The following is a 13,278-nucleotide window of genomic DNA, read 5'->3' on the forward strand; positions in this document are numbered from 1 at the left end:
CATTTTAATACGTACACCATACACTGATTGGTCTTTCTGTTATCATTCATGTTAGTTTTGGAATATTTTTATAAAATTAACCCCTATTATCATCACCTTCAGATCAGTTATTTAATATTTATTACGTTTCTAATTTAAAGATAACGTTGAACTAGAATTAATATTTCATCATTAGATATCAGTTTAGTGCAGATAAAAATAACAATATATTCGTTCATCAGACCGTCATTCCTTGACATTTAAGTGGTTATTTAATGTCCCATTTTACGAGAATGATCCCTCCTCTCCAGACGCTGCATCAGTACTTAAATCAACCAATGGGTATCAGATGAATTATTATCAGAACTTCAGACTTTGTTATATGCTAATTTATCTTGATTTTAGCGTTTTTCTGCGTGCAGACGAAGAGCTCACGAAACCAAAGCAAACTGTGACACGTTTCAATCAGAGTGTTGTCAACCAGTTAACGTTTCTCGGTACCTATTAATTCATCTTAATGGTTGCTTGTAAACGCTTGACTAAGTGAACGTGACAGTGATGTCAGTTACAAGGTTGTCTTTACCCTGTTCTATTAATTAAACTTTTCGACGTTAAGTAGTCCCAGCAGAGATACAATACTAATCTGAAATCAGGTTTAAAAGAAGAACTATTACACTGAGTAGCAACTATATAAAATAAACGATATTTAAACCCGTTACTACACCCGTGCTGACCTTATCTAAAAACCGGATGACAATCACCAAGTTAACACTAAGTCTTGGTGATTGAGATTTTTATTGTTTGATACTGCCACAAAAACATGTTAGAGCATAAACCTTTACCACCTACAACTTTTACCAACTCGCGAAACCACTACAGCACTGTTTAAAGTAAGAACTTTCATAAAACTCTAGCACTTGAGGTTTGACAATTTCTAATTGTCTTTAAGTTATCAAACACTGCTTAACGAGCACTATTTAAAGTAAGAACTTCCATAAATCTCTAGCACTTGAGGGTTGACAATTTCTAATTGCCTTTAAATTATCAAACATTGCTTAACGAGCACTGTTTAAAGTAAGAACTTCCATAAATCTCTAGCACTTGAGGGTTGACAATTTCTAATTGCCTTTAAATTATCAAACATTGCTTAACGAGCACTGTTTAAAGTAAGAACTTCCATAAAACTCTAGCACTTGAGGGTTGACAATTTCTAATTGCCTTTAAGTTATCAAACACTGTTTAACGAGCACTGTTTAAAGTAAGAACTTCCATAAAACTCTAACACCTGAGGTTTGACAATTGTTGTAAAATTACAGAGGAATGTCCGTTCTAAATGTAAAGGAGGAAAATATTCACACAGCATTGGTAAACTTTAGATTAAACAGAAATAAGTGATAAATTACAATAAGAATAGGCAGGAAACAGAAAGAAACATTAAACAGTTTATCATAGTTTTATTCTACGTTGCTTCACTGAAAAATATTCATCTAAGAAGAAATGTAGGTTTTACTGTACTATTACAAAATTTTAGTCAGATATTTGACTCAGCTTCTTATGAAGTATTGCGGAACAAAGTTATCAAAAAAACGGCAAAATAAAAAAAACTCAAGTGCTTGTGTGTTTGAAGAACATGAATTCATAAAGGACTAAACATAATGTTTTTTTTTAAATGTGAATTAGGAACAAGGCAAGTTTCTACAATAAGCCATTTCCTCTTTAGTTAAAGAACCTCGCAATGTTGGATTCTATTGTGACCTTCTTAAATTTCTTAATTGTATACCCCCCTCCATTTCTTGTTTGGGGTATGCAGTGCACCGGTGTTCATGAGTTACACGTTGCCGTGACATGGAGGGTGGCCAACAGGAGGTCTCAGGGGTTGAATTACCTGACCTTTTCTTTGTTATTAACACAAAACTTCAACGAGTTTGAATTGCTAAACCTTCCATACTTATGTTAATGTGATTATTTTACTGTCAAGGACTAAAGTAGAAATCCGCTAAAAACAAAGCAACAAGTCACCGCTTTTGTCATTAGACTGTTTAAGTGACACTGTAATACAATACGCTTGAGAGAAACAAAGCACGCGCACAGTAATAGACCGACTTAAACCCTGCTCCGAGAACACGATGACGAATTTACCAACTTATATATTCTACACTGTTTGCAAGGAGAGGTCCCCATGATAGTAAGATTGCACTTTGAATCTGTATATAGTTCGGAGCCGATCCAATAAGCATCGCATGCGTTGGGATATTGGTCATTCTTCTGAGGTGTTCGGATTTTATTGGTATATCATACAAGCATACGAATATAAGTGACCGCTTTATCAAGTGGCAAAAGATAGAACGAGATTACAGACACTGCCCTTTATCTGGATTATCAAGATGCCCATTATTGTAAGATTTATTTTGGTATAAATAGTGGAAACAAGAAAGATACTGAAAATATCTGTCATTAATGGTTCGATACCCGTTTATCGAGGCCCTACTGTATTTATATGAGGTAACACAACGGAAATAATATGGTTTTTGGAATATATATTATTAACAAGATATATACTATTACAACTCTTTTGTATGCAGATTATATAGTATTGTGTGATGAAACACGTATAAAACTGCAAAATATGTTCAGTATCTTATAAAACCGTTGCAAGTCAACTAATTTGCATATTAATATCTTGAAATAAAAGCTATAATTTTTAAATTTGAAGGTATATTAAAATATCCTGACTATTGGTGTGTAAGCAACGAGAGATTGGTGGTATCTTTGTGCTGGTTCTATATCATTAAAACTCTGCTTAAAACAGGATCTTACATAAAACTCCAGCACTTCATGTTTGACAGTTTTTGTGCTAATTTTTAAGTCACTAATGCTCTGCTTATTGAAAACCAACAGCTAATGTTTTTAAGTTTTTGTATTTGACTTAAGTCATTAAAGCGCTGTTTCACGTAGTTCGATATCCGTCTTAGATCTGACCAAAATATAGTCTGGTATTTGTTACTCAGTGTAGCTCAATTTACCATGTGGCTCATCATGTCTGGTGGTCAGGGCGCTCGACTAGAATCTAAGGGTCTCGGCTTCTTATCCTCGTCACACCAAACACGCTCGTCCTTTTAGCCGTAGGGGCATTATTATTTCACGGTGAATCCCACTATTCGTTGGTAAAAGAGTAATCCAAAAGTTGGCGGTGGGTGGTGATGACTAGCTGTCTTTCCTGTAATCTTACACTGCTAAATTAAGGACAGCTAGCGCGAGTAGTCTTTGTGTAGCTTTACGCGAAATTCAAAGCAAACAAACAAATCACTTTACTTCACTAAGTATAGAAATAACAATTATATCAAGATCATCATACAAGAACTAACCCTAATTTACATACAAAATAGAACTAACCCTAATTTACATACACCATTAAAAATAGAACTAATTTTAATTTACATACACCTTTAAAAATAGAACTAACCCTAATTTACATACACCATTAAAAATAGAACTAACCCTAATTTACATACACCATTAAAAATAGAACTAACTTTAATTTACATACACCATTAAAAATAGAACTAACCCTAATTTACATACACCATTAAAAATAGAACTAACCCTAATTTACATACACCATTAAAAATAGAACTAACCCTAATTTACATACACCATTAAAAATAGAACTAACCCTAATTTACATACACCATTAAAAATAGGACTAACCCTAATTTACATGCACCATTAAAAATAGAACTAACCCTAATTTACATGCACCATTAAAAATAGGACTAACCCTAATTTACATACACCACTAAACAAATTCATTTGGTGAAATTTCAATAATTTACTTAGATTTACTTCGAGTAAAAATATAAATTATTTATTGGTTGTTTCAGTAATACAATTACCATCATCATAACTTGTGAATACAGTGAAATGTTTGATAAAGAGTGTCGAAAAAACAAACAAACGTCATTTTACTTTTAACACTCAATAAAAAACGTATCTGAAAAACAATTATAACACATGTTCAGGTAAAAAATATTTTAAACGATAGCCCAATAATTCAACAGATTAATTCATTAAAATATTTCAAAGTTATGCGTTAAATGCGTGATTTATTAAGTTCCTTCTGTACTTCCACAAATTATAATGTCGTCTATTAGTGGTATTTAATAGATTACAACTTTAAATGTTTCGTACACATATAGATGCTTCCCTTTTCATTTGATAACGTATTTTTCCCATGGCTTGATAGTTAGGACTCTCGACTCGCAATCTATAGGTGGTGGGTTTGAATCTTATAATCAGTGGTCATGAGATGAAAAAATAAGATAAAACATTTTTTTTTGTTTTAGTAACAGAATTTGTACTAAGTATGAAAATAGGTACGTCATCTTCAGAAGATTGAGAACTAGTGGGTTATACTTTCATCTGTGCAACGTTGAACTTTCGAAACAAGAAAGGTTTTTGATTGGTGTGTTTTCATGGGGTGGAGCGGAGAGGTAATTAAAACCGTTTAACAACAACAATCAGTTAGTGTCTAATTTTTACATTTGTGTCGAACTCATCATAAAGAGTGAAATGGATAAAACATCGAACAGATACAAACGATGTGAAGCCCAAATGGTCAGATGGTTCGGGTACGCAACTCTGAAGATCGCGGGTTCGAATCCCCCTCATATCAAACATGCTCGCCCTTTCAAAAGTGGTGGAGTTATAACGTAACGGTTAATCCCACTATTTCTTCGTAAAGGTCGGCGTTAACTTGTTGATTTCCCTCTATTCTATCGCTTCACAAAACGGAACTGTTAGCATAGAAAGTATCTTTGGGAGAAACTCATAAACAAACAAATGTTTTTGTATTGTTAGAGAGAGATGCATGTTATACAAGCATTTCTTTTTGTCTTCATGTACAAATTTTGTGGTAGTTAAAGTTATTTATAATATATTTTGCATCACTTAGTACATAAATAAAATTTATATTTAAATAAAATGTATTACCTCAAGACTCCTGTAGGTGGTGCTATTTCCTTTACGGTTGTAACACGATCATTTGGTTCGACTACGAAGTTCTCTAACACTTCTTGGAGTTACGCACATTGTTCATAGAGCCAACAATCTAAACTTAGGCCATTTTACATGATGTACATTTATGTTATGTTTATATTAGTTATTTATTTGTGTTGAAATCTGTGTTCTGAAACGTTTAAAATTCTGTAGGTCACATGACGGTTGAACTTGTATACAAACTCAACATGTTAACGCATTATCTTATTATTGATAGTCTACTAATTAAATAATTGATGGTGTGACGTCAAATTTATGAGTCTTTGCTGTCATTGTTCAAGTTAACTTAGTTTTATGCAAGATGCCAGAGATGTCTGAACATGGTGTAAACTTGAATCAAAAACGCTAAATAATACTTAATTACGTTGTAATTTTCCACGATCCACAGCTTGTGAGTAAAACATTTGTAGATCCACAGCCATAGTATACAGAGTTCATAAGGTCTAAACCCTCTGATTAAAACAACGTCTGCTTACGTGAGTTTATTATAGTTAATAACTCATGGAGAAACTAATAGAAAACTCCAGTTTTTATTGATTATAAATTACTTAACTTAATGCGTGTAGTTGTCCAATAGGATCTCTTTAAACATCACTGAGAGAAGTTTATTAAAATCTGTACATAAATGTGATTCATAGATTTTTTTCTTTTGAAGATGGACTTAGTTGTAGAAGGTTTGTGATTGTTAAATATGGACTTAGTTGTAGAAGGTTTGTAATTGTTAAATATGGACTTAGTTGTAGAAGGTTTGTAATTGTTAAATATGGACTTAGTTGCAGAAGGTTCGTAATTGTTAAATATGGACTTAGTTGTAGAAGGTTTGTAATTGTTAAATATGGACTTAGTTGTAGAAGGTTTGTAATTGTTAAATATGGACTTAGTTGTAGAAGGTTTGTAATTGTTAAATATGGACTTAGTTGTAGAAGGTTTGTAATTGTTAAATATGGACTTGGTTGTAGAAGGTTTGTAATTGTTAACTATGGACTTAGTTGTAGAAGGTTTGTAATTGCTAAATATGGACTTAGTTGTAGAAGGTTTGTAATTGTTAAATATGGACTTAGTTGTAGAAGGTTTGTAATTGTTAAATATGGACTTAGTTGTAGAAGGTTTGTAATTGTTAAATATGGACTTAGTTGTAGAAGGTTTGTAATTGTTAAATATGGACTTAGTTGTAGAAGGTTTGTAATTGTTAAATATGGACTTAGTTGTAGAAGGTTTGTAATTGTTAAATATAGACTTAGTTGTAGAAGGTTTGTAATTGTTAAATATGGACTTAGTTGTAGAAGGTTTGTAATAGTTAAATATGGACTTAGTTGTAGAAGGTTTGTAATTGTTAAATATGGACTTAGTTGTAGAAGGTTTGTAATTGTTAAATATGGACTTTGTAGAAGGTTTGTAATGGACTTAGTTGTAAAAGGTTTGTAATTGTTAAATATGGACTTAGTTGTAGAAGGTTTGTAATTGTTAAATATGGACTTAGTTGAAGAAGGTTTGTAATTGGGACTTAGTTGTAGAAGGTTGAAATATGGACTTAGTTGTAGAAGGTTTGTAATTGTTAAATATGGACTTAGTTGTAGAAGGTTTGTAATTGTTAAATATGGACTTAGTTGTAGAAGGTTTGTAATTGTTAAATATGGACTTAGTTGTAGCAGGTTTGTAATTGAAATATGGACTTAGTTGTAATTGTAATTGTTAAATATGGACTTAGTTGTAGAAGGTTTGTAATTGTTAAATATGGACTTAGTTGTAGAAGGTTTGTAATTGTTAAATATGGACTTAGTTGTAGAAGGTTTGTAATTGTTAAATATGGACTTAGTTGTAGAAGGTTTGTAATTGCTAAATATGGACTTAGTTGTAGAAGGTTTGTAATTGTTAAATATGGACTTAGTTGTAGAAGGTTTGTAATTGTTAAATATGGACTTAGTTGTAGCAGGTTTGTAATTGTTAAATATGGACTTAGTTGTAGAAGGTTTGTAATTGTTAAATATGGACTTAGTTGTAGAAGGTTTGTAATTGTTAAATATGGACTTAGTTGTAGAAGGTTTGTAATTGTTAAATATGGACTTAGTTGCAGAAGGTTTGTAATTGTTAAATATGGACTTAGTTGTAGAAGGTTTGTAATTGTTAAATATGGACTTAGTTGTAGAAGGTTTGTAATTGTTAAATATGGACTTAGTTGTAGAAGGTTTGTAATTGTTAAATATGGACTTAGTTGTAGAAGGTTTGTAATTGTTAAATATGGACTTAGTTGTAGAAGGTTTGTAATTGTTAAATATGGACTTAGGTGTAGAAGGTTTGTAATTGTTAAATATGGACTTAGGTGTAGAAGGTTTGTAATTGCTAAATATGGACTTAGTTGTAGAAGGTTTGTAATTGTTAAATATGGACTTAGTTGTAGAAGGTTTGTAATTGTTAAATATGGACTTAGTTGTAGAAGGTTTGTAATTGTTAAATATACAAGCATTAGTTTTTGATGAGATTCATGTTATACTGTTATAATGTTGACGTCATAAGTGTTAAGACTTTTTTTCCTAAATGAAAAGAAAAACGAAATATGAAGTAGTTATAGTTACAGGGCAGTTTGTTTTTTTGTTGTTCAGCACAGAGCTGCAAACAACGCGATGGAATATCAATATAAGGATCTATTAGAAGAAAGAATAAAAACATTATTTGAGGCTGCTTTACTCTTCCTGTTGCTTGTAGTTCATTCTGAAGGCTTATAACACTAACAACCGAGTTTCGATACCCGTAAGGAGCACGGTCTGTTATGTAACTTTGATTATACTGTTTTACCAGTATAATCATATAGAACTAACCAAAAATAAAGCGTATGTGTTACGAATCTCTATTGATATTTCTACATGTATAATTAAATATTATATTCCATTCATATGGATACTTGATACGAAGACGTATTTTCATTTTAAACCACATTTTACCATAATTTTATATTTTCTTTCCAGGCACATTCTCTCTTAACACACCTTAGCAATAGAAATTATCACTTAATTTTGAGCTTTAAGACACATACAATCTCAGGAAACAGTACATAGAAAAACCACGTTTATCAATCTGTTCTATTTTTTTCGATTTCCAGTGACAAACACACAGACGTAACTGAATATCCATCCCACGCACGCGCTTCGTTTACTTTATGGCTAATGATGTTTAATATCCACTTTAGTTAATGTGTATAATAGGTATTTCGAACTTTGAAGATATCAGAATACTGTGTTATCTTAGCAATCTTGGTATGTAGACTACGTATATTGTTGTTCTTTGGCTATATAAGGTTGCGCGGTTTCAAACATATAATCACGGAAGGTACAACTGTCAGAGTATCTTGTTAAGCTAAACGCGCGGTATATTATCTTCTATTAAAGGGTGTGTCCAAGACCACGAACAATCATCTGGATGCATTGTGTAAGCTTGGATGTGAAGATAATCTATTCTTGGGATTTGCTTGACGTTGTATCTTCCCTAGAGTAATAATAAAACAATAAAAACATCGTGCTGTCATGATGACATCGAAGTTGTGTGTAAACTTGCTAACAACAACAAAATATAATAAACATGTTCTGAGAAAAATGTGCCTCCTCAGTCTCCAACGAAGCGACTGGTACGTTTAAGTTTCAAAACTGTATTTTTATAGACTAGAACATTATATTTGTTACTTGAATTTCGCAAACAAATCCTTCCTAATAGTAAAGTGATAGAATAAGAGAAAAGGCAACTCCTCAATATCACCCTCCGCAGGCCCCGCACGGCCAAGCGTGTTAAGGCGTGCGACTCGTAATCTGTGGGTCGCGGGTTCGCATCCCCGTCGCGCCAAACATGCTCGCCCTTTCAGCCGTGGGGTCGTTATATTGTGACGGTCAATCCCACTATTCGTTGGTAAAAGAGTAGCCCAAGAGTTGGCGGCGGGTGGTGATGACTAGCTGCCTTCCCTCTAGTCTTACACTGCTAAATTAGGGACGGCTAGCACAGATAGCTTTGTGCGAAATTCAAAAACAAACAAACAAACAAACCACCCACCGCAGACTTTAGGGATACTCTTTGGTCAACGAATAATGGCATCGAGCGAAATATTATAAAGTTCCACCGCTTAAATAACGAGTATGTTTGATGACTGGGCTCGAACCCGTGACCCGCAGATTGCGAGTCGAGTGCTCCTAACCACTAGGTTATTTCAGGCTTATATATTTAACCTACCAACGGTGGAAATCACGAAATTATCAACTTTTTTCCCCCCTTGGAACTTGTATTTGGACTAAAATAGACTATCTGGTCTCCAAGAGCATGACTTATGTAATAATAAATGTACCTATTATTGCAGTATGATTAGATATTGGGTATTTTGTTCATAGTTATATTTTTCTATGAATTCTAAGTCAATTTCCAATGCATAACATAAATCATACATTGAATAAGTATTTTCTCTTTTCAACTACTGTTTTTAACAATAAATATTTGCAACTTTTTAAACTGAGTTACACGTGATATATACGTGTGTATAAACGTTAGAAACAAATTGAAACTAAGTAAAAAATTGTTTTTTTTTATAATAGATATATATATATATAGTGAGAAATACCTTTGAATACATTTTGCCACTTATTCGATGGAATTTATCTTTGTTTTATACGTTTTAGTTTGGAAGTTTATTTTTTTATGATGAACCGCATCATTCAACTTTATATCTTTCCTCGAACCTTTTGATATATCAAAACTCAAACTTATTTTACATAAACAGAAGGTGAACCTTAGCCTCTTTGCCACAACCTAAAGGAGAACATAACCTGGATGCCCAAACCGGAAGGTGAAGTTAGTCTGGACGCCAGGTCTACAATTTGAAGGTGAAAAACTTCAGTAATAAATCATGAAGATTGATATATAACTAAAAACCGAACCACACATACATGCCGCTGTCTTGAACCATATAAATATTCTTTACTTATTATAGAAGTAGAGTTGAAACTTCGGTTATCGGTGAGTTCGAGTTTGGATTTTTCTTTCTTCTGAGTTGTTTATGTTCCATCTTATTTTTCTTTAGATAGAATAATAGAAAATAATTAATCAAATGAAATAATGTTGTGTTATTATTCCTTGCCATAAACATATGACTTGAAAATGACTTAAGTCAAACTGGTAATAATGATAATGAATCACTTAATTAATCTAGAACAAACCAGAACAAATGATATTGATCCAGTCAACGGCATATAAAGCTCCTAGACCACTACTACGTCTGTGGCATCTCAGCCGGCCTGCTGAATCTTAGTATTGAACGAAAGGCCTTATTAGTGGTGGATATGACACATGATTGACATATTATAGCATATTCTTTTTAGCTTTCGCTCATGCATTCTTAGAATTATTGAAAAGTTTAATGGGAATCATTATGGGCTCTCAAGTATCTACTCTACGGACATAATTTTATGCAACTTCGTTCACTGTTTATAAAACTCTTCACGTAAAATATGCAGGATTATTTCTTGGGGCAAGCAAATGTCACGCTGCATACGTTATGGAACAACCATTTAGAATTATTGAGCATTTTACATGTCTCCTAACAGCCTATCAAAGAAAACTCTCTGGCCAATCAGAGCCTTTCTTTTATCTCGGCTACTTTTCTCATTCGCTGTTAGCGATGATGAATGTCTGAGGTGTTGAAAACCTAGTTGTGACTGTTTAGTGGCATGCAGACAAAGAGGCGACTGAGAGTGTATATACTTATAAATATATACAGTGAAATACGTCAGAATTATATCAGACTCGATACTTTCGTATAGCATCTTAAACCTTGCGGGGAGCGTTTGAACTATTCTTACGCATATGACAGGACTTTCATCCTTGTTTGTTTGTTTTTTTTTATAGCTGCTGAAACAACACTACCAGAGAAAGAAATTACTGCTATTCGCGATAAACGCCCGAGTCAGTTAGTACAAGCACAGCTTCTTGGTAGCGCTACCGTGCTGAGTCCGTGTCGCCTATCGTGGTGTGGAACAGTCCCACGGCGAGCACAGCAAATACCGCTAATTAATCAGTTCTTTACTGAGGTACCCACGAAACGATTTGTTTGTTCGGAGGATTGACCTTAAATAACGGCGCAGTTGAACATGTAACTTGTAAGTCTGACCGTATCTTTTATACTTAAATTTATAGAATAAATCGCATCTTGCTATCCATATATATATGTACGAATCTGAAATCAAAGTACATTTATTGTGTAATATATATGATTTTTCACGTGCTTTTCTACCAGCGTTATATTTAAAAATATTGTTATCCTTTGCTATAAAAGTACTAATGAAGTTTACATTGATTCATTACAAAATAATAAGTCTAAAAGTATATATAAATATCCGAAATTATTTGACGCTAATTTTGGTGACTGTATTTTGAAATACAAAACGGCCAAATATTTTGAGAGAGAAGTGAATCACAGACCTTTATTATATCCATGATATTTCGCTAACCTTTAACCTTTATTTGTGTGTTTTAAAATTGTATTACACTTGAAGTGTATTTTAATTCGTCATTACATTGGTTTTACATATTTTAAGTATAATAGACTTATTTCTCTTCTAATAAAACCCAATGGTTTAATATATCAGTGAACTAAACTGTGTATTCTATTGTAGAAGTACCACTAATTAGCCTAACTAAACTTGAATTAATTAATACCAAGATCAGATATATAAAGTAACATTTTCAATACTTTATTAAATTCTTTATTATTATTATTATTATTATAGTTCTGCAGGAGGCTGGAAGAAATGTTTAAAATAATAAATTAATGACAGTCCTTCTACTAAGAAACAATAAAAACACTGAGCAAAATACGTAATATCCTGACAGACGTACATTAATACGTTTGTGATCACTTCGTACACCTTGTAGTGCACGTGCATTCTCTACAGAAGAAAGTATTTTCTAATGAACAATTCATGTCGAAAGACTTACAAAATAATCTAGTATCTGTGATAAAGTATATTTGTTTGGAGATTTAAAAAAATGCGGTTATTTGTGGCAAGAATCAGACACTTTATAAAACCTAAAACGTTCGTGGAAAAGTTTGACAAGAAACGGAATTGCCTGAAATTAGCTTTTCCAGTTTTAAGACAGTAAGAAAAAAATAAAGGGGGGGATTCCGTTGCGCTGAGAATTCTCTAGGAAAAAAGAAAGTTAGAACTCTATTAAAAGAGCAGCATGGGAGAAGATTAAGAAATAATTTGTGGAAACAAGATGCGAGATTTAGCTTATTTTGTGAGATGAAAATAATAAACGTCGTTTATAAATTCGATATGATCACTAGTATAGTGAACTGTTGTTAAACATTTTCATTTTAGGTCGTACATCTGTGAAATAAACAGCTTTTAATTGGAACAAAAACGTTTCTAAATCGTTTGCTGAAACCAATGGCCGTCATTGATTTACTTTTAAGAACTTAAAGTAAGCGCCTATCGCAGTCTTCAACGTTTACCTCTTTTCACTTAGGTCAACACTTAATGTAGTATTCTGTAGTTTGGACTTTTAGATTGGTTTTAGTCAAGTAACATCACCGTGTAAAACTGTAAGTGGACAATCACGAACTTAAAGGAAGTAGTATTGGAAGTTTTAAGGTGTATTTTGAAATCTTATCTATTTTGGTGTTCTAATAACCATACAAAAATTAGTGCAATACATTGTGCGGGTAACCTCCCACAGACTGCGAATCGAAAGTCTCCGCTGAACTTAAACCGCTGAGGTCGGTTTCTAGCTTCTACAAAAGAATGAAGGTTCTCCACCTATTTTGGCCAGTGACAAGACAGTAGAACGTGTTTCAGTCCTAGACAACATGCAACAATAACAATGGGAAGAGCCTTGACTAATGTGGAAACATCACTGTTTCTGTTGTTTGTCGCCATTACAACGAACTCTGGACTTGTATCTTGGATGTGAGTGTTCATTCGTTTTTGTATTATTAAACATACAATGATTATTACTTACTTAATTAATAAGAGTTGATAAAAGCAAGAAATCGTGTGGTTAAGGTGTTCAAGAAGTTATAGTTTATATCGTATGCAATAGAATGAGTGAACTTTAGTTATAGCAACATGTTCGAGTTGTGAATTCCGGAGTTCATGGTTCTCGTCCCTTTGTCGCAAAAACGCACTCCGCCAATTTTGGCCATGGATACACCATAAGACTGACGGCCAAATCCCACTACTAGGTCAAACAAGAATAGCATAAGAACTGGCG

At 33.0% G+C, this 13,278-nt stretch overlaps 1 protein-coding gene across 1 annotated transcript in view; it reads left to right on the forward strand.

Annotated features, from left to right (window-relative positions):
* The first annotated feature begins 10,750 nt into the window (after window positions 1-10,750).
* Window positions 10,751-13,278, forward strand: part of LOC143251083 (protein Wnt-5b-like) — a 108,427-nt gene continuing 105,899 nt past the window's right edge. The window contains exons 1-2 of the mRNA XM_076502444.1: window positions 10,751-11,162; window positions 12,745-12,974. Coding sequence (XP_076358559.1) covers window positions 12,889-12,974 — 86 coding nt within the window. The 5' untranslated portion in view covers window positions 10,751-11,162; window positions 12,745-12,888. The remainder of the gene's footprint in view (window positions 11,163-12,744; window positions 12,975-13,278) is intronic.

The sequence above is a fragment of the Tachypleus tridentatus genome, chromosome 5 (assembly GCF_004210375.1).
Source record: "Tachypleus tridentatus isolate NWPU-2018 chromosome 5, ASM421037v1, whole genome shotgun sequence".
In the NCBI taxonomy this organism is placed as follows: domain Eukaryota; kingdom Metazoa; phylum Arthropoda; class Merostomata; order Xiphosura; family Limulidae; genus Tachypleus; species Tachypleus tridentatus.